At 49.8% G+C, this 17,949-nt stretch overlaps 1 protein-coding gene across 1 annotated transcript; it reads left to right on the top strand.

The window, feature by feature from the left end:
* Nucleotides 1–294: 294 nt before the first annotated feature.
* Nucleotides 295–7,464, top strand: SDF2L1 (stromal cell derived factor 2 like 1; the record flags this gene model as incomplete). Its single annotated transcript, XM_083873797.1, has 3 exons — nt 295–463; nt 1,200–1,396; nt 2,606–7,464. 3 exons carry the CDS (start codon nt 295–297, stop codon nt 2,882–2,884), a joined length of 645 nt encoding a protein of 214 aa, XP_083729923.1. The 3' UTR covers nt 2,885–7,464.
* Between the last annotated feature and the right edge of the window lie 10,485 nt (nt 7,465–17,949).

Raw genomic sequence — 17,949 nt, 5'->3', positions numbered from 1 at the left:
GCTCCGGGCCCGGGCCGGGGGGAAAGGGCCCGGGGGGCCCGTGAGGGAGCGGCGCCCGCAGTTCTCCTTCGCGTCCTTCTCTGGGGGCCGCCACGCCGCGGGCTTCGATTGGCCATTTCCCTCCTTGCCGGTTCACCGCTGCCCAATGAGAGCGCGCGGCGGGGAGGGGAGCGCGCGGGGATTGGCCGAGCGCGGCGGTGGGCGGGGCGGTCGGCGGGGAGCGGAAGCGCGGCGCTGAGGGCGGCAGTGGCGGCTGAGGCCGAGGGGGCGGCGGGCCCGGCCGGGTGCGGCGCGATGCGGGGCGGCCGCCGCCTCTTCCCGCTGCTGCTCCTGGCGCTGCTGCCCGGGCTGTGCCACGGCAGGGAGGCGGCGCCGGGCGCCGTGACTTGCGGCTCGGTGCTGAAACTGCTCAACACCCGCCACAGCGTGCGGCTCCACTCGCACGAGGTCAAGTACGGCTCCGGTGAGCAGGGCCCGGCCGGGGAGCGGGAAAGTGGCGGGGCACGAGCTGTGAGGGGTGCGAGGAAGCGGGGTGGGGGAACAGGCGGTGCCTGGCAGGGAAATGGCGGGGGCGGGCCGGCAGTGAGGGCGGTGGGGAAGGTGGAGGAAGTTGGAGCTTCCCGAGATCCGTGTCCTTGGGGCAGAGGGAAGCGGCGGGGCAGGGATGGGGTGTAGGGGTGGGCTGGAGACACGGTAGGGACACGGGGATGCTGAGGCCTGTGGGACAGGAGCTGTGTCAGCTGCTGTGTGGGCCCTGGAGCCGGGATGTGACAGGGGTGCTCTGCCCCCGTCCCTCAGGAAAGCCCTGCCCTTGTCAGGGGCCTCAGCAGAACCTTCCCAGTGTCTGTTCCGGCAACGAAGGTGTTGGTCTGTTTGGCAACACAAAGACCTTGATAGTATTTTCGATAAAGGTGGGATGGTGTTAATAGTACCTGTCATGGATCAGATTTTTTTCTTGTGCGTTTGCCATGAACTTTGACAGTTTGCATCTGGTAACACACACTGTGTTTCACTGCTTCCATCAGAAAGATTATTTGGTGTCTGCATCCCTTTTGCAGTCAGTAAAGGCACTGTGAGAATTAAGCATCTCGTAAACATGAAGGCATGACAACATTAAAGCAAATTTCTGTAGTTTTCTCATGTCTTTTTGAACTGGGGAAGCGGGATAAGTCTTGTGCCATTTAATTCTATCCAAACAGGAAGTGGGCAGCAGTCAGTGACAGGAGTTGAAGCTTCAGATGATGCCAACAGCTACTGGCGGATCCGTGGGAAGAGTGACAGCAGCTGCCAGCGTGGGACGCCAGTGAAATGTGGGCAGGCCATACGACTGACCCACGTTAACACCGGGAAAAACCTGCACACTCATCACTTCCCATCACCACTCTCCAATAACCAAGTGAGTTGGTTTAAACCTTGAGCTTTTGTGTAAGTACTGCATGCTGTTGACAATAGTCTCTCCAGTTACTTGGGTTTTTGGAGAATCAGGCTGGAGTACCGGCTGCCAGAAGCAGTGTGTCTGTGCATATCCAGATTCAAGTATAGGCTTTTCTGCATCTGGAAATTATGTATTTCAGTTCTTGACAGAGGTAAGATTAGTATGTGCCAGTATTGGTATTTCACAGTACTTTTAACAAATCTGCTGTGCTTTTTTTTTTAATATATTTTTAAATTTTTTTTGTGCACCGTTACTACTGGGAAGACTGTCCTGAAATATTTGGTGTTTTCAAGATGCAGGAGACTGAGTATCTCCCTCAACATTGTGAAGATTGCTCTAGATCCAGGCAATCATGTGTTATAACATTAGGCATTCCTATGTCCATGTTCTTTGGGATCCAGTCTATTAGTGTCAGTTGTCTTCTTGTTATCCCTGTTTCATTTCACTTTTCTTATTTGTCTGTCCTTCTTCCACAGGAAAACTGAATCTGCTCTTGCAATCATATTTATCTATAATTTTGTACATATCTAGAGGAGTGTAATTTCTAACTGTAATTCAGCCCCAGTCTTGTCCTTGAACAACTATTTCTCCAAGACTGAAAATCTCTCTGAAATAATGCAGTTGTTGGAAGATTTTTGTTGTCAGTCATGTCAGGCTATGTAGATAGGTTATCACATTCGACTTGGAAGATCTGACTCTTTGTGGAAAAGTTTTTCTTTCATCATGAGTAAAGTGGCTGATACAATAAGGTCCAGCTCTGTATAGGCTATCTAGATAATCTGATTATTAAAAGAAGTGATGGAAAAATAACATTTCAAAAGAATTGTTTAAGGGAAAGATTGACTCTAAAACCTTCCCCCAGATTTCGTTTTTCAGTGTAGACACTTCATATAGGTAAGAATGTTCAACTGTTGTGGGGTTTTGTTTTGTTTGAGGTTTTTTTTAGCACTTTTTGCTCAGATTACAGGCTAGAGTTTGTTGTTACTTTGTGTTCAGATTGTAGGGGTGGAGCCTTAGTGCTTCTGGCTTTGGTAACTGTTGACAAAGCAAAACAACAACACTTCTTCCCCCACCCTTGTCTTTGAACTCTGCTGAGTCTGCGGTTGATATTTGTGTGTGCTGGAGGTGTTTGCTTACACTTTCACTTCAGGAAGCTTGTGTCTCTGACAGGAAGTAAGTGCCTTTGGGGATGATGGCGAAGGAGATGACCTGGATTTCTGGATTGTGCAGTGCAGTGGGACTTTCTGGGAGCGGGAGGACGCCGTGCGCTTCAAGCACGTGGGGACCGAGGTGTTCCTGTCCATCACGGGGGAGCAGTACGGGCACCCCATCCGGGGCCAGCGCGAGGTGCACGGCATGTCTGCCGCCAACCACCACAACTATTGGAAAGCCATGGAGGGAGTCTTCATCAAACCCAGCCTGGACCCTGCAAAACATGATGAGCTCTGAATTGGCACAGCATCCAAAATGCTTCATTTGACTCCAGTGTTCGGAGATGTTAATCCTTGGTCTCTTCTAAGTCCTGCCTTGCCTGAGTGACTTTCTGTTTTACTGAAGGGCATTAGTTCATTCTAGGAATGCAGCATTTCTGTGGGGAATGCCTTCTGCCAGGTTCAGCCACTGACATTTATTTGGTGAAATCCTTTCTGAATTTCCAACCTTTATTGGTGAAACTAGTTCATATATCTGTTAGGTTTTGTTGTCATTTGTTTGCTTGTTACTTTTTCTCGAATTTGAAGGAATTGAAAAAATGAAAGTAATACTTTTCTCTAGTCTCGAGTACAATAAACTTTGTATTTTGTAATCTTTTTCCAACTATAATTAAATATTTGGAAACTGATTTCTACGTCCTAGTGAAAGAATGCTATTGATGAGGAGATGGATTGAGTCTAGAAATGGAAAAGTGGTTCTGAAATGTGGTGTTTTTTTGAATGACTTGCAGTCGGCTATTCAGTCTTTGAGTTAAAAAAAAGTATCCATTTGAAAATTGCGTCCAATGTCTTATGAGAGTTTCATTCTGTATTGTATTGGAAAACTTGAAAATATTGTATATCTTGGAGTAAGACGACAAAATTTTAATACTTGCACTTCGTCCAAGAAATTCAGATGTTCTAGTAGTGATGGTACAGCTGACTGTCCATTGGTAAGGCTGCTCTGCTCTATGAACAGGTACAGAAAACTGCTGCTTGCTTAATTAATATTAGAATTTTACGAAGTTTCTTATGGTGCAAAGGAACAGTTGAATTTGGCTTATTTCTGTGTCACTCTACAAGACCGGTATGACAATCCAGGTGAATAAATAGTGAGGTATACACCTATGTGGGGTTTTCTGTGTGTGAATCCAGAAGAGCTAAAACAGATACAATGGTTTGGTCATGCATTTCTGACAGTGATGTGCACTGGGGTGCTAGCAAGGAATCTTCACTGAGCCAGTTAAGAATTTCTGTGTTCCTCTGTGAAAAGAGAAATTAATTCTTCAGTTTTTTTACACAGTGTTACTGGAAATACTGATTAAAATTCAAAACACTGTATATTTGTGATTTTGTTTCAAATTGAAAAGCTCATCAAATGAGTGAGAAAAGTCAGAACATTCAGATGCTCTTGTTTGCATGCGTAAATAGTTTACTACTCGTTAGTCAGTCAGTTAAACAGCAGGGGTTGGGAGGTGCAGTGTTGGTGTTGTGTTGAGAGGGTGCTGCAGGCAGTTGAGTTCAGCTTTACAAATCCAGCAGCTGCTCTGGGCGCCTCGTGCAGCACTTCAGGCTGGCTCCAGGTTTAATTTAAGGGTTTCCTGCTAGGGAAGATCTGTCCAAACCCTATGGAACAAGGAACCTCTGTCACGGTATTTCTGTGTACCTCACTATTTTTCTTAAAAAAAAAAAAAAGGTAAGAATGTTTTTCTACTAGTTTTAGTTGCATTGTGTACTTAAGGTTTGCAGGCATTTTGAAGATTAGACTGGCTTTTGCTGTTTTGTATTAGAAGTAAACTTTCACATGATTCATATTTCAGGTTCACTGATACTCCTGACTAATTGGTATTGAGGTTATATCTATAAAAGGATAACTGTTTAAAAACAGACCGAAACTGCATCAACAAGCTTTTCATTTATTAAGGAGAGCTTTTCTTTTGAAGGTGGTATATACATAAACACAAAAAATGTGATAGCATTTGACAGGAAGGAGAAATAGTCTTGGCAATGAGTTCTCTGTCACTAAGAGCTAAAATGCTTTGTGCCTACACCATCTGGGCTTAGTATTTGTGCACTTGGGGAATACTAAATCGGCTGAGAAGAGGTAGAGCTGTGGGGCTCATCTCTGTGTGCCAGGTATTATCCCCACCCAGTGATTGTGCCTGGATGTTTCTGTCCCTTGCAAAGGTGGTTTTTAGTCTTATTATGCTTGAGTGGGATCTTACTGGACGTTTGGCTTTCTGTTCTGGATTTGAACCAAATTGGTTTGATGAGGCTGTGAAAAAAACCTTACTTTTAGTCCTTATTGCATACTTTCCAGTATGTTCTGTTTTGAAAAATATTTGTACCTTTTGTTCCTAAAGAACCAAGCTGCCACACACAAATATACCCATGAATGTTTTATTTAAAGACGTGTTCAACAATATTCCGGTGAACTGAGTTTCCTCCACTTCTGATTCTGACCAAAGTGTAAAAGTCAGTTGGACTTAATAATATTTCACTTGAGTGTGTGTCACAGTAGTTGGGGGGGGGTTGTTTGGTTTGGTTTTATTCCCCCAATTTTTATCACTGTAATATTCTTCTGAAGGACTCTCAAATAAGGCTGGTTGAAGTCCATCTTATTTTGGAAAGGCCTAACATAGTACTTCAACAACTATTGGTACTCCTAGCATGCTGAATTCTGGCTACAAAAGTCATGTTAATGTAGGAGGTGCAAAAATTATAGCTGTGAAAAATGGTGGCTTGTTCTCCTGTGCAAGTACTGAGATTTCAGAGTGTGATTCAGGTGTTTTTATTTACTTTGGCTGCTCATAATTCAAATTTTTAGTCCTGCCCCCGTGGGTGAGGATTAGAGACTTGGAGAATCTGTTTTTGCATTGCTGTGTGGTGGTGTTTGTTTTCCGTATGATTTTGTTGTCTGCCTAAAGCTGTTGGGGCTCTAGGGTAAAACATGAAATACTGAGAGATGTGGATATAAAAGTTGGGAAGGCTGTTTTGTTTCTTTATTTTCCTTTATTTTAAGGTGATAAATTTTATACCTCCTATCGCAATTCTCTGTGTGCTTCAAGGTTGAATGAAACCTGTTTATTTTGACTTCTGATGCTAGCAGGAAATAATTCTTTCAAATAACTGACAGGTGCTTTCTTGTTTCTTGCTTTTCTATTACAAGAACTCTCTGAAAAGGTGCACCAATGTTGCTTTGTACTCTTCTTTTAAAAAAACAGAAAGGCTTTTGGGGAAAGAATTTGAGAGATCTGTATTTATAATTGTTCTCAGCAGGAATAGTTGCTAAAGACTAGTCATTCTTGAAAGCAATCTGTCAAATAGTGCATTTTACACATATGTATGTATCTAGTTCAATATGAAATGACAAAGAGTTCCCTAGATGTGTTAATTTTGGAGGCAAATGTGTGCCTACAGATATTTTTACTCTTTCTGGAAGCTCTTTAAAGCTCTGCACAAGTGCTCAGCATATGAACACTTGCCACATGTTTTGACTTTTCAGTCAGGATGAATGAGACCTGGGTTTAGTTCTTCCAATGTGCTGGAAAGGATGTGCTGATCATTGATTCTGAATGCTGAGGCTAAACATAAACCAGTGCTTGTATTTAAATGGTGTAACTGTAATTTGATTTATTGTGTTTAGGAGTACTAATTGGGTATATCTGTTCTTATTAGGTTAAATTAGCATATCTTTTTAAAGAGGAAAAAAATGCAGTCAAAACAAGCCTGTAACAATGGCTCTTACTCAGCACATTTCTAAGCCTGTTAGTTTTGCTGAATCTCCTCTGTCTCCTGCCTGCCTTCCCCAGCACTGAAGCAGTAGCTGGCACTGCAGATGCACCACGTTTCACACCTGGCCTAGACAGAGCCTGAACTGTAGCAGTGTCTTCTTCCAGCAGCAGCATCCTGCTGGTGTCTGACTCCCTGCCTGGCATCCTTGGTGCCTCTGTTAAATTCCCTGCTGGCAGCTGAGAACTGGCTGAGAGCCTATCAGAGATTGGTGTATGTAGGGTGGCTGATGCTAATGCCTCTCTTTTCTAGTTTTGAGTTTGCACCTGTGCCCTTTTGGGTTTGCAGTTTTCTCTTCAAAAACGTCTCCTGTAATCCAGCCCAGGGCAGCCAATCAATTATCTTTGATAATTAATTGCTTCATAATATGGCTGTTTCATCAGCTGCCTTTCAGGAACCCGTGTTTTTGGGGTTACAAGACAGCACTTGTGGTTATGTCATTAAGATTTTTAAGGAAGCAAAAAAAAAGAAGCTAAGCTGGAGTGCTTGAAGCTAAGGAAATGCTTTTCTCTTCACTGTGCTTAGTTCTGTCCTGTGGGGTAGGAAACACACACAGGGCATGGTTTTCTTCCTCAAAGAAGAATAAAACATTCAACCTTACCAACCTGGAGTTACATGGGAAACACAAGGCAATTCCAACGTTACCTTAGGGTTTATTATGCATGCAGGTCACAAACAGTAATAAACTTTAAGCATTTTAAAAAACCTTAGGACTCTAAAGGAATAAATATTTCATACCACTTCCTTTTCCTTCCAGGGATATTCTAAGCATCTTACTGCTCCCGAATGTTTATAAATTCTTTGGTAGGGCATGTGGTATTTACATCTAATGATTTCTTTTTACTTTCTATGCAAAGGATGGAAATCCAGCATTAGCTTCTTCTCATCTGTTTCCTGAATCAAACTTGCTGTAATTGCCATGATGCGTGGGAATTGATTGAGATACGGTCAGCCAATTCCTCTGAGGACAGTACTGGTTTATTTTGGGTCTCTATGAGCAAGGAGGGAATATAGTGAGCACCTTGAAAAGTAGACTTCAGCAGCTGCACTGTTCAGTGCCTCCTTCTATTTAAATTGCATCAAATTGTACTGATTCTAAAAACCTTTTTACTATATTTGGTATTGTGCTTACTCTAAATTAGCATAAAGTTCACAGTGAAATCCTTTGATAGCTTTGATACTGATTCAAGCTGCTGTTCTGTGAGGGATTCATCTGTCTCCTGTCCTTTGGGAAAATGGTGTCCTGCTTCATTAGGATAAGTGTTAGAAGCTGTATGTCATCTCAAGGGTCCCAAACCCTTACTAAACACATTACAAATTAATCAGAATGTGTACAAGCTGTAAAGCTGCGCTATTACTTCCTATGTGCTTTTTTTAAACTGTAAAAATAATGTGAGGATGCTGGCTTTGCTGTCTGGAGGACTGTCGAGCTTTGGCTCGGATCCATGCCTCTGCTTGATCTGCGTGATGGTTATTTATCCACCTCAGCTTCATTTTCTGAGAGTACTCATTATCAATATAAGTGTGTGCTGTACTGAAAATCGAAGTAGGTGGGGTGAATCTACATGCAGCTCAAAGCACAGCTGAACATCAGACGCAGTAGGTGTCCGATGCTGTTACTTTTCATCTGCTGATTCTCTCACAGCCCTGGCTTGGCCGGTGCCCGCAGACAGCCTTTACACGAGAGTTTCTCTTCTCTGCGCTTAAATGTTGGTGGCTACTCTATCCTGCCTGGGGAACAGCCCTGTGGATGAGCTGTATAACACCTCGCGTGGGGTGGGTGCGAACAGGGCCATTCTGGGGAGAAAGGGGCGGGCGCGTCTGGTTCTCCCGGTGCCGGGAGCCGCGGCCGCTAGTCAGCGCTGCTCCTCCGCCTGCCGCGCCGCTCCCCGCGCTGCCTGCCTGCCGACCGTGTGCCTCTGGCAGCCCGGCGGGGTTTCAGCAGCGCGGCTTTGATCGCCGCAGATTTATACTCTTCGGGGGGAAACAAATAACATCCGCTTCCCCCGCGTTACACTGCTAAGGCGATCAGCTGCTGCAGGACCGCCCGTGCGGCCGTGCCTCCTTAGGTGCGCTCTGCCAAGTCCTGTACTGCTCGGTTATTCGAAAGGGAAGTTTAAACCATTAGCATAAGCTCTGAAGCGGTGCTTCAGGCGTTTCTGTTTACTATTTTTCTTTAGGATCGTTGAAGTGCGGCCAAGGATGAAGCCTGTTTGCTTACAGTATACGTTTAAGGCAATTATCTGTATTGTAAAATTAAATACCGGTTTCTGCTCGGTGGGGGAAGAAGACGCACAAAAGGATCGTTTAAAAGGGAGCTCTCCTTGTCATGTCATGTACAAAAAACGCATTGCATTTCGCAAGATCTCGACAGGAAAAGCTAAAACGAAACTATCTGTTCCTAACTAGAATAGGCTGCACGTCAGTGGTAGTTACAGGAACAGCTCATACCCCTAATGAAGCTCACCTGGCTCTCCTCGGCTCTTGCTGGACCGCTTCCCCTGGAGTAGATCCTGTGCCATCCGCCGAGGATTCCCTTTGGCGTGAGGATGAAAGCCGAGCTGCCCTCTCTTACCGACGTGCCATAGATTTGCGAGCCGCTGCCAGACTTCTCCCGGCCACCCTGCGGGATGCAGCTCCCGCTGCCTTCGTTGGTCACCAGCCGTCCTCAGTGGGGACAGCGAGCGGCGGGTCCAGCTCCCCTTCCTCCAGCGCAGCTATTGCCGAGGGCTTTGCTCACCTGCCAAAAGAACGTAGATTTTTTTTTTTTTCCCTGCGTGTCTGCCTGGCGGTGCAATTTGCGTTTCTCAGCATCCGCCGCCTGCCGATATTCTTTCATGTCTAGCGGAAAGATGCTCTCGCACAGCAGCCTCCCGCGATCCCGGGTACCAGGTTTGCGTGCCCGCCGCTGCAAACGGCGATCCTTGGGTGCTGGCAGGAGACCCTCATTCTCGTAGAGAAATTGTTCTCACGGCTCGCTTTGCCCCCATCCCTCTCCTCTCTGCCGGGCACGATCGGCGTCTCTGTATTCAGCCTCGCCCGCCGCAGCGGGGCGTGGAGGGAGCGGGGAGGTCCCACGGTGTGCGCCGGCCCCGCCGGAGCCCCGGCTGCGGGCAGAGCCCGGGCGCGGCACGTCTGCCATGGGAGAGCTCCTGGAGCCGGGGCTGCGCTGGGCAGCGCCTGTGCCCGATGGGCGGCGGAGAGAGCGATTCCTCCGCTGCCTTCGCCCGACTTCCGCTGGCCAGGCGGCAAGTTTAAAGCCCAGTAGCTCGAGAGCCCGAAAGGCTGCGAAACCGAGTGGCTGTGCCTCCTTGTGCCGAGAAAACACAGCGGCGGCTCCGTCAGTACCTGCCCGGGAGAGGGAGCCGACAGGTTCACGGGCGCCCGCAGTGCTCATCCCGCACCAAGGACGCCCGGAGGCCTCCGTGCTGAGGGGTGTTCTAACCGTGCTTTTATAGGGCTCGGGAGAGGGCTTCCGGCCCTGTCCGGCTGCTGGCACTGGCAGAGAAACGCCTTAATGCATTCTCAGCAGTTCCCATCCTAGAACAAGCCCGTGTAGCTCGGTCACTGCCTTCGGCGGGCACAGGGAAGGTGATGCGGTACAATAATCGTCGAGGCACTTGTTTAATCAGCTGTCTGCTCTGTTCGTATCCTCCCTGCCTGTTCAAAACGGGAAGGGTCATGACGCGTGCCAGCAACATCTGGGCTAGCGTTAGGTGTGCCTGTGAGTCCATCGCCAAAGAAAAAAGATATAGAGGAGCTCCTATAACATTAAATCTGTGCGGGTAAAACAGACCTCGAGAAGTGCAGAATGCAAGGCTTCTCCTGAAATTGCACCCAAGGGAGCACCATCTGCTCTCTCTTGCAAATATTACACTTTTGAACGCATTACCTCTGCCTTCGCTGGGTGCGGATGTGCAGATGATTACTGACGAGCTGCAGGCAATTTTCTATAAAGCTGCACAGCAAAACACATTTATGTTGTGCTGCGTTTCCTCAGCAATACAAACCCACGGTGAGAGCGGTTCTCAGTCGAGCTTAGAGACTTCAGTCTCAAGGGCAAAATAGTTTAAAATGTTAAAATATTTGTCTCTCTCTATGGGCGCTGTTTATTGTGAGTAATTAACTGAAATCCTGCTTAAGAAGTCCCAGCAGCCTCGGAGCCCCTCGGTGTCGGCTCTGGGGGAAAAAGTGCTTCTTGACGCTCCTTAGGAAAACTGCCGTTGCCAGGGCTAAAGCCGGAGGACAGGAGGGATGCTGCTCGGCAGGGGACAGGGGGCGATCCCACCGCCGGGAACAGATCCGCTCCTTAAGGGGTAAATTCGCACTTGGGAGGGCACAACTCCCCTCCTCCCTACTCAAAAACGTAGGGGTACTTGGGATTTTTTGGAAGCGGCAGCTGAAGTTGAAGGGAGAGCAGAGGTGGGTGGCAGAGGAAAGCCTGAGAACCCCCCCAAGACTGGAAATTTGACGTAACACCTTTTTTCGGCTTCCTCACCAGCGACACCCGAAAGCCGAGCCGGGGAGCGGGTGAGCCCCGCAACTCTTGCTGTGCCGGGACGGGGAGGTGGGGCCCCGGACATTCCCGGCGGGGAGCATCAGAACAAAGTGAATACGCGTGTCGGGGACGGGGAGCGGGGGTTCCCGAGCCCGGCGGTGCCCGGCGGGGAGGGGCGGGGGCTGCTGGGGCAGGGCGCAGGCGTGGAGCGGACGTGCAATGGGAGCTGCCCAGGGGAGGGGGTTCAGCATCCTCAGCGCTGACCTGCCGCCGGGGCGGCTCCTGCTCTGCCCGCAGCACGCTCCTGCTCGGGGCACCGCGGCGGAGGTTGTGCTGGTTGCATGCCCCACTGGCCCCACTGGGGAGAAGATGCTGCGGGGGCGGCGCTGGGAAGGCTGGTGCTGAATGGGATGCTACATTAAAATACGCTTTGGGAAAGTAATAATAAATGTTGAATGTCGCCTTTCTCTCCAACCTGCTTTCTGTGCTCTTCTGCATATGAAAGTTGCCCAGTCTAGATTTCTTGCCAGAAAACCACCTTGACACTAGATCATATTTTTTTTATATCTGATGCCTTAAGAAACCAAAGGAAAAGTGGTGGTTATTCATTCTGAGACACTATGGTTGATACTGAAAGAATTCCTTAATACGTAACCTAAAATAAAATTCCATCCTCACAAGGTGTTAGCTAAACTCTAGGGATCTTTTGGAATGGATACCGAACTGGAACTGACGAGCAGCCCTCAGTTTGTAGCTGCAGAGCTGAGTGATCCCAAAAACATGTCGGTGCTTCTTCATCCCACCTAGAAAAGAGTTATAGGTTTTCTTTGCCTTGTCTGTGAGCAGTGCTCTGGGTTCCGAGGCAAGTGGCCAAGCGGCCAGCAGGAAGAGCGGGTGCCCTGCCCGGGTGAATCCCTGCCCTCCCCAGTGCCCTCCTCCCGCAGCCCCCAGAGCGGCGGAGCATCACCCGCTGCCTCTGCTGTGGCCTGCTCGGAGCGGGTTAAAATGGCGACGGCCACCCTGTTCCTCGAAGGCAGGGACTTCTGCCGGTCCCTCGAAGGCAGGGACTTCTGCCGGTCCCTCGAAGGCAGGGACTTCTGCCTGCCCGTCCGGCTGTCCAGGGACTGCGCGGTGACCGGGCCGCGGGTGGGAGCCTGGGGAGGGCTGTGGGGGCTGGGTGTTCTGCCGGGAGCCAGCGCCTCTTTGGCCCGGGCTGCTGCGGCTCCTGCTCCAAGCTGGGGGGTGGCGTGTTCCCCACCCCTCTCAGCCCTTCTCTGCCCGGTGCTTTCGCCGCCGGGACCGACGGGCTGCGGGTGGGAGACTCTCACTCGCTTCTTTGAAGGAAATGCGGCGGAACACAGTGCGGGGGCTCACTCCCCAAGCCCTCCGGAGGGCCCGGGAGATTTCCCGACGGGCTCCCTCCAGGCTGGTCTCCCTCCAGGCTGGTCTCCAGGGCATTTATGTGCATCAGTGGATTTAAATTGAATAGAGAAGAGTCAGGGAAGGATGTTGTTCTTGGATTTTGGGCAGAGGTAATCGGAAATGTGTGACCGAATAGACTGAGCAATACTTACTCCTGCCGTGTCTCCCCACCCCAAATTTATATTTATTGTGTGCCCCCCCAGTTAATAAAAATTTCAAGAGGTCTATGTCGAGAAGTTGTTTTAGCCGGTGTCTCCTCTGCCCCCGCCCTGAGCCTGCCCTCCCCGTCTCTGCTGGGACTGGCGGACGTGACTTCTCGCCCAGCCTTTCACCGGGGGAAGGCAGAGGCTTCAAGCACACCTTCCCCGACGGAAGGGGGGCCGCCTCTGCCTCCCTGTGCCATGGTGGGGGAAGATCCTCAGGCTCGAAGCCTTCCTTTCGGCCAGAGCCTTCGAACAAAGCGGCGGGACCGCCTTGTCAGCGGGGTCCTCTCAGGAGCCGCGAGTCAGAGACCCTGGGAACCCCCAAACGCTCCTTTTGCAGGGGCCGCTTTCACCCGGCAGCGGCTGTCGGGCTTAGCCGGCTGCGGTGCACTGGCCTTTGCCGGGCACCGAAAATGAGCCCCCGGCACCGAAAGCCTTTTTTCTTGGCGGCGGCAGCGGCTGCCCGAGCCGCTCTCCCGGCATCCGGGGCTCGCCGCGCCGTCGGGGCAGCGGCCGCGGGGCGGTGCCGGGCGAGCTTTCCCCAGCCCGGAGGGGGAAGGCAGCCTGGGGCTTTACCCCACCCGCCCTAGTGCCCAGAGCCATTCATTCAGCTGGGCCAGGCTTTAAAGACTCCTCAGCCCACTGGCTTCCGTAATACAGGGTGCAGATGGAAAACAGTTCGGCTTCACTTCTCCCGATTTAAGTATTATCCTGATTCTGCCGCTCCTAATTAAATTATCGCTTTTTTTTTTTTTTTCTTTTTTTTTCTTTTTTTCTTTTTTTTTTTTCTCCTCTTTTGTGTATGTGTGTGAGAGAGAGATATTTCGGGGTATGAGGAAGACTTTGGTGGTTGGTTGTTTGTTTGTTAAGTTTTCTTCCTGTTAAAGGTTACCTTTCAGTAAGGTTGTCTGTGCATGAACAGGGAAATGAGGGGGATCTGAGAAGGGATCTGATCAGAGAATTCAGGCAGACATTCAACAAGAACTACTCTTACACGTGCTCCAAACACTGCTATAAATGTCCTAAGTTAATCACTTGGTGTTTGGGGATAGGCAGCAAGAAATCTTTAGCTTTGCTCCTTCTTGGTGTCTGCATCAGCTTGCACATGAAGGTGACCTCCATACTTCTCTAGGATTGGTGCGATCCCCTTTTCCTTCAGAATGGGAAGTTTTTGATTTTCTCCTTCTCTCAGAACACATCCTCCTTTTTTGTTCAAATTCTTAAAAATAATTTAGAGGTGTGTAAAGGGTGTATCCGCTGTGAAAACAAAACCAGGTAACAGAATCTTGTGCTGGAGGGCTGTGTAAACCCAGATGGCCATCATCCCAACCTTGTTCTGAAATATGACAGGAATTCACAGTGGTGGAACAAACCAGTTTGTTTCTAGCACCGTGTGATGGTGGCTTTTGTACTCGGTGTAACTCCCCATAGATTTTAATTGGGCAAACTGCTCACAAAGATGTAAAAAACACCTGGCAAAGGTGTTACTTCTTAGTATACCAGTATTTGAGGAAGGCAGGGCTCTGCTATTTGTTGTAGTAGTAGCAGGGTGACTTTCAAATATTTGACTTATTGCATTCATGCAAAGTGATGCATTCAAGTTTGCACCGTGACAGTGGCTTATCCTTCTCATCTGATTATGCTGTGTGTCTCAAGATGTTTAAAAGGGTCACCTACCTCCCAGGTGAGTGAGTAAGCAGGAACTTTACAGTCGGTGTCTGATGCTGAGCCCAGGAACTGTACCTAGTTTCATGCAGTACCACAAAGACTATTTTGGTTTGCCCCGAGGAACTTCCATTCTCAATTAGCCACCCACCTGCTGTTCTGCTAGTTCCTTATGGCAGAGATCCCTGCCCATGGAGCTTCTGGTGACAATACACTAAAGAGAAGAGCACTGTTTTAAAGCTCTGATGCTTTGAGACTTTTCTCCCCATCTGTTCACTTCTGAGCAGAGGGATGCATCCTTTCCAAGAATACAGGGCTGCTAGATCCAACCTTTGCCTGGGGAAGCTTTCCATTCCCGGGAAGGATTTAGCTGGAGTCTCAGAAGTTGTGTACAGATTTAGCCAGGCTTCAGCTGAAAAGCTGGATAGATAATGCCATTGTCAAACTTCCAGTGGAGCAGTTTGGCCACCTGCTACTCCCTTTGGATGGAAACAGGATGTTTACTGGAGGGCTTTTCTGGAAGGGAATATACTTTCAGGTATTCCTTCTGAACGGGTTTCTCTGGAGGAGTTAACAGTCTGTACCTTTTTTCCTAATCAATTACAGCTAGGATTTAGATTTTTTGCTTTATCCTCTTTCTTAGCACTTAGTTTGTTGTAATTGCCAGAACATGTCCTGTCCAGTCTGTGCTGAAACGAATTCTGAGGACTGGATGTGGAGCAGTGGCAGGATATGGCCCTAAAGCCCAGCAATTCGTGCTTCCTGCAGGGAAGTGGCTGTCTATGGCAGCCCTTCTAGAGGCAAAGTACACCCTCTGCTGCAGTGGAGCGAGTGCAGTGCGGATCAGCAGGTCTAGGGAAAAAATTCTATTGTGCCTTGGTTTTCAGTAAATATGCTATGAGCTACCTCGTGGTATTAGGTCTAATCATAGCCTCAAAGCTGTGGCTGGATTTATGTTGATCACTTTAAAACAAATCTCACAGATATATTTAGTAGAAGAATGTGTAAAACCCCAACCCCCAAATGGTATTATGTAACCAATACAGTATTTAAGTGCCCCCTGTGTAAACTAAGTGAAAAGCCTGCTGTTTGCTTTCTTTGCCTCTGTTGTGTATTGGTCAACCGAAGCCGGGTGCTCTGTTTGCTGTTCTGATTACTATTTTAAAAGGAAAGATCCATAGGATCATGTTATCCAGAAATTGAAAAAGACTTAAACCTCTCTCGCTGGGCTTAAGAGAGGGATCTGGGGATGAGTGAGAGCCCTCTCGTGGGCTGCCCAGGGGTGTCTATTGCCAGGGGAGCTTGTGCCATTTGAAAGCACACACACATCAAGGATACAGCCCCGCACAATGTACTTTGTCTCTTTATTTTGGCATGTGTGGTGCAGCCGTTGTCAGCGGCCTCTGCAATCTCAGCCACAGGGTTCAGCTGAGCTCAGCAAAGATGAAGATGTGTTACTGTAGGGTCAAGGAGATGGTGGGAGCTAGTGGGCCAACTGGGAACGTTGCTGCTGCTACATCTAGAGCTGATATCTGGTGGAAATAAAGGTGGATTTCCTCTTGCTTTGAACCAAGAGGAGTTTGTAGGCTTTCTCCCTAATTTACTGTTATTGATCTGCCATCAGCTCCTTGCCCAGTTAAATCCTTTATTCAAGGTGCTGGATCTTAGGAGCACAGTGGTTTCCCATTATTGTTATAATCTTTTGCCAAAGAGAGATTCCCTCTTCTCAGTAATGCACCAAAGTGGAAGTAATCGCTCTTTTTTCTTCTTGCATTTGTCCTTTCCTGTTTCATTCACCGATTGAAAAATGGCTAAAGAGCAGCCCCCATTTCACCTCCCCTTTTCCCTGATTGACTCAGCAGCTCCTGGGACAGAGAGAGGAAAGGGGCCTCGAGGTCACAACCTTCACAATCTTCAAAGCCCCTGCCGCTTCCAGCAGCTGTCACAGCTCTCACTGACCATATCCCCAGAAGGTCAGCAAAAAAATAAACACTGGGGCCCGACAGGTCCCCTTCTCATGCAAACTGGCCATTTCCCTCCCCAGCTCCCATTCCATGCATAGATTACACATTGGAGACCCCCTTGGATTTGCACAGAGCTATGCAAGAGCAAAATGCCACAGAAAATAAAAGCAGAAGGGCTTCCTGGGCAGGCAGGGTGGGAAAAAGAAAAGCAGCTTCCTGAGCTCTCCATGCCCACCCACAGGCTGCTGCAGCCATTTTGTGTGCGCAAAGCCTGAAGGTGAAGCTGGGGAGGGGGCTGACTTTTCCCTGGGAGAAAGGCTGCAGGGAAGGATTCAGCTTTTGTATCTGCTTGTGCGTGTGAGGGGTGGAAGATAGAGAGAACCCAACAGAAATAGGAAATGAAGCATAGACTGTAAAAGCTTTTTCATCAGGGTTACATTGCATCCCTCTCCGACAGTCAGCCTGCTTTCTGCACTCACCTTCCTTTGCAAAAAGTCATGATGAAGCAGAAAAAGTGCCAGGGAGAAGCACAGGTTCAAAAGGCCAGAGCAGAAAGGTCCTTTGCTAAGGAAATACCCCTCCCTAGCCCTCTTTTATACAAGTATCCATTTCGCCGTGGCCACTAATAATCAAAGGGCTATTTCCTGGCCTTCCCAGCACAGCTCCCAGATGCAAAGCACTGTTCTCATCTCCATTATTGCAATCCCTTCCCCTCCCGCCTCACACTCACTTCCCTACCCGTGCTTCCCCGTGGCTGAACCCAGCACTAGGGCACGACTCGAGTTTTTCAGGCTCCACAGTGAAGGAAGACGCTCGTTTCCTATTCGCATTTTCGGCCTCTCCCCACAAGACCAAACGGGTGAGCAGCACACGGGATCGCAGGGCAAAAAAACTCGTCGAGGGGATTTTTATCTGCGAGGGGCTGCCGGGGAGGCAGGAGGGGCTGCTGACCTGCAAGAAACCCCCCCAGGAAGAAAAAGCAGGGACAGGGGACTCGGGGGTCACTTTATTTATTTGGTGTCGGCCGGGCACAGCCCCAGGGCTGCCCCAGGCTGCGGGGCCGGCGGGGCGGGAGCGGGGCAGGCGGTGCGCGGAGCCGCTCACCTTGCCCTGCCCCTGCGCGCACGCTCTCCGCCGCTGCGCGTTTAAACAAAGAAAGTTGCACAACCCAAGTCCGTCCGTCAGTGTGGTGTGTATCCCCCCGCCCCGTTAAGGTGGCTCTCGGGGGGCGGCGGGACGTCCCGTCCCCGCGCGCTGTCACCGGCTCGTCCCCGGCTCTCGCCGCTCCCCGGCGCACTGACGCCCTTTCATTATTGCACTGCTCGCTGCGACCGTGACAGTAGTGCAACAGGGAAAGAGGGGCAGCCCGGCCGGTGGTCCCAGCAGCTGCGGCGGCTGCCGGGCTGGGGGCACGAAGGGAGAGCCCGCGCGGGGTGGGAAGATCCTGGCTTTGTCCCCGAGCTGGCCGACTCCCGCTGGAATGATGCTGGAGGGGGGCAGCTCGGGGAGGGAGCGTTAAACCGAGGGCAGCGGCAGCCGTATAGCGGGGAGGCAGCGGGCACGGCCCCGCAGTACGGCCCCGGGCCCTGCCGGGACCCCGCCGGGCCGGGCCCCGAGGCAGCGGCTGCTCCGCCGCGCCCTGATCCGGCCCTCAGTCCCCTCCCACCGCCCCTTTCCCTGGGCCCCTGAGGTCCCGAAAGGGACCGCGGGGACCACCTGAAATGGAAGGCAGGGCCACCCACCCGGCCATCCCGGCTGCTGTCAGCCCCCAGCTGATCCT

Source organism: Zosterops lateralis (assembly GCF_965231275.1).
Source record: "Zosterops lateralis genome assembly, chromosome: 17".
NCBI lineage: Eukaryota > Metazoa > Chordata > Aves > Passeriformes > Zosteropidae > Zosterops > Zosterops lateralis.
Note: the sequence above shows the minus strand (reverse complement) of the source record. Positions and strands in the feature narration are given on the sequence as shown.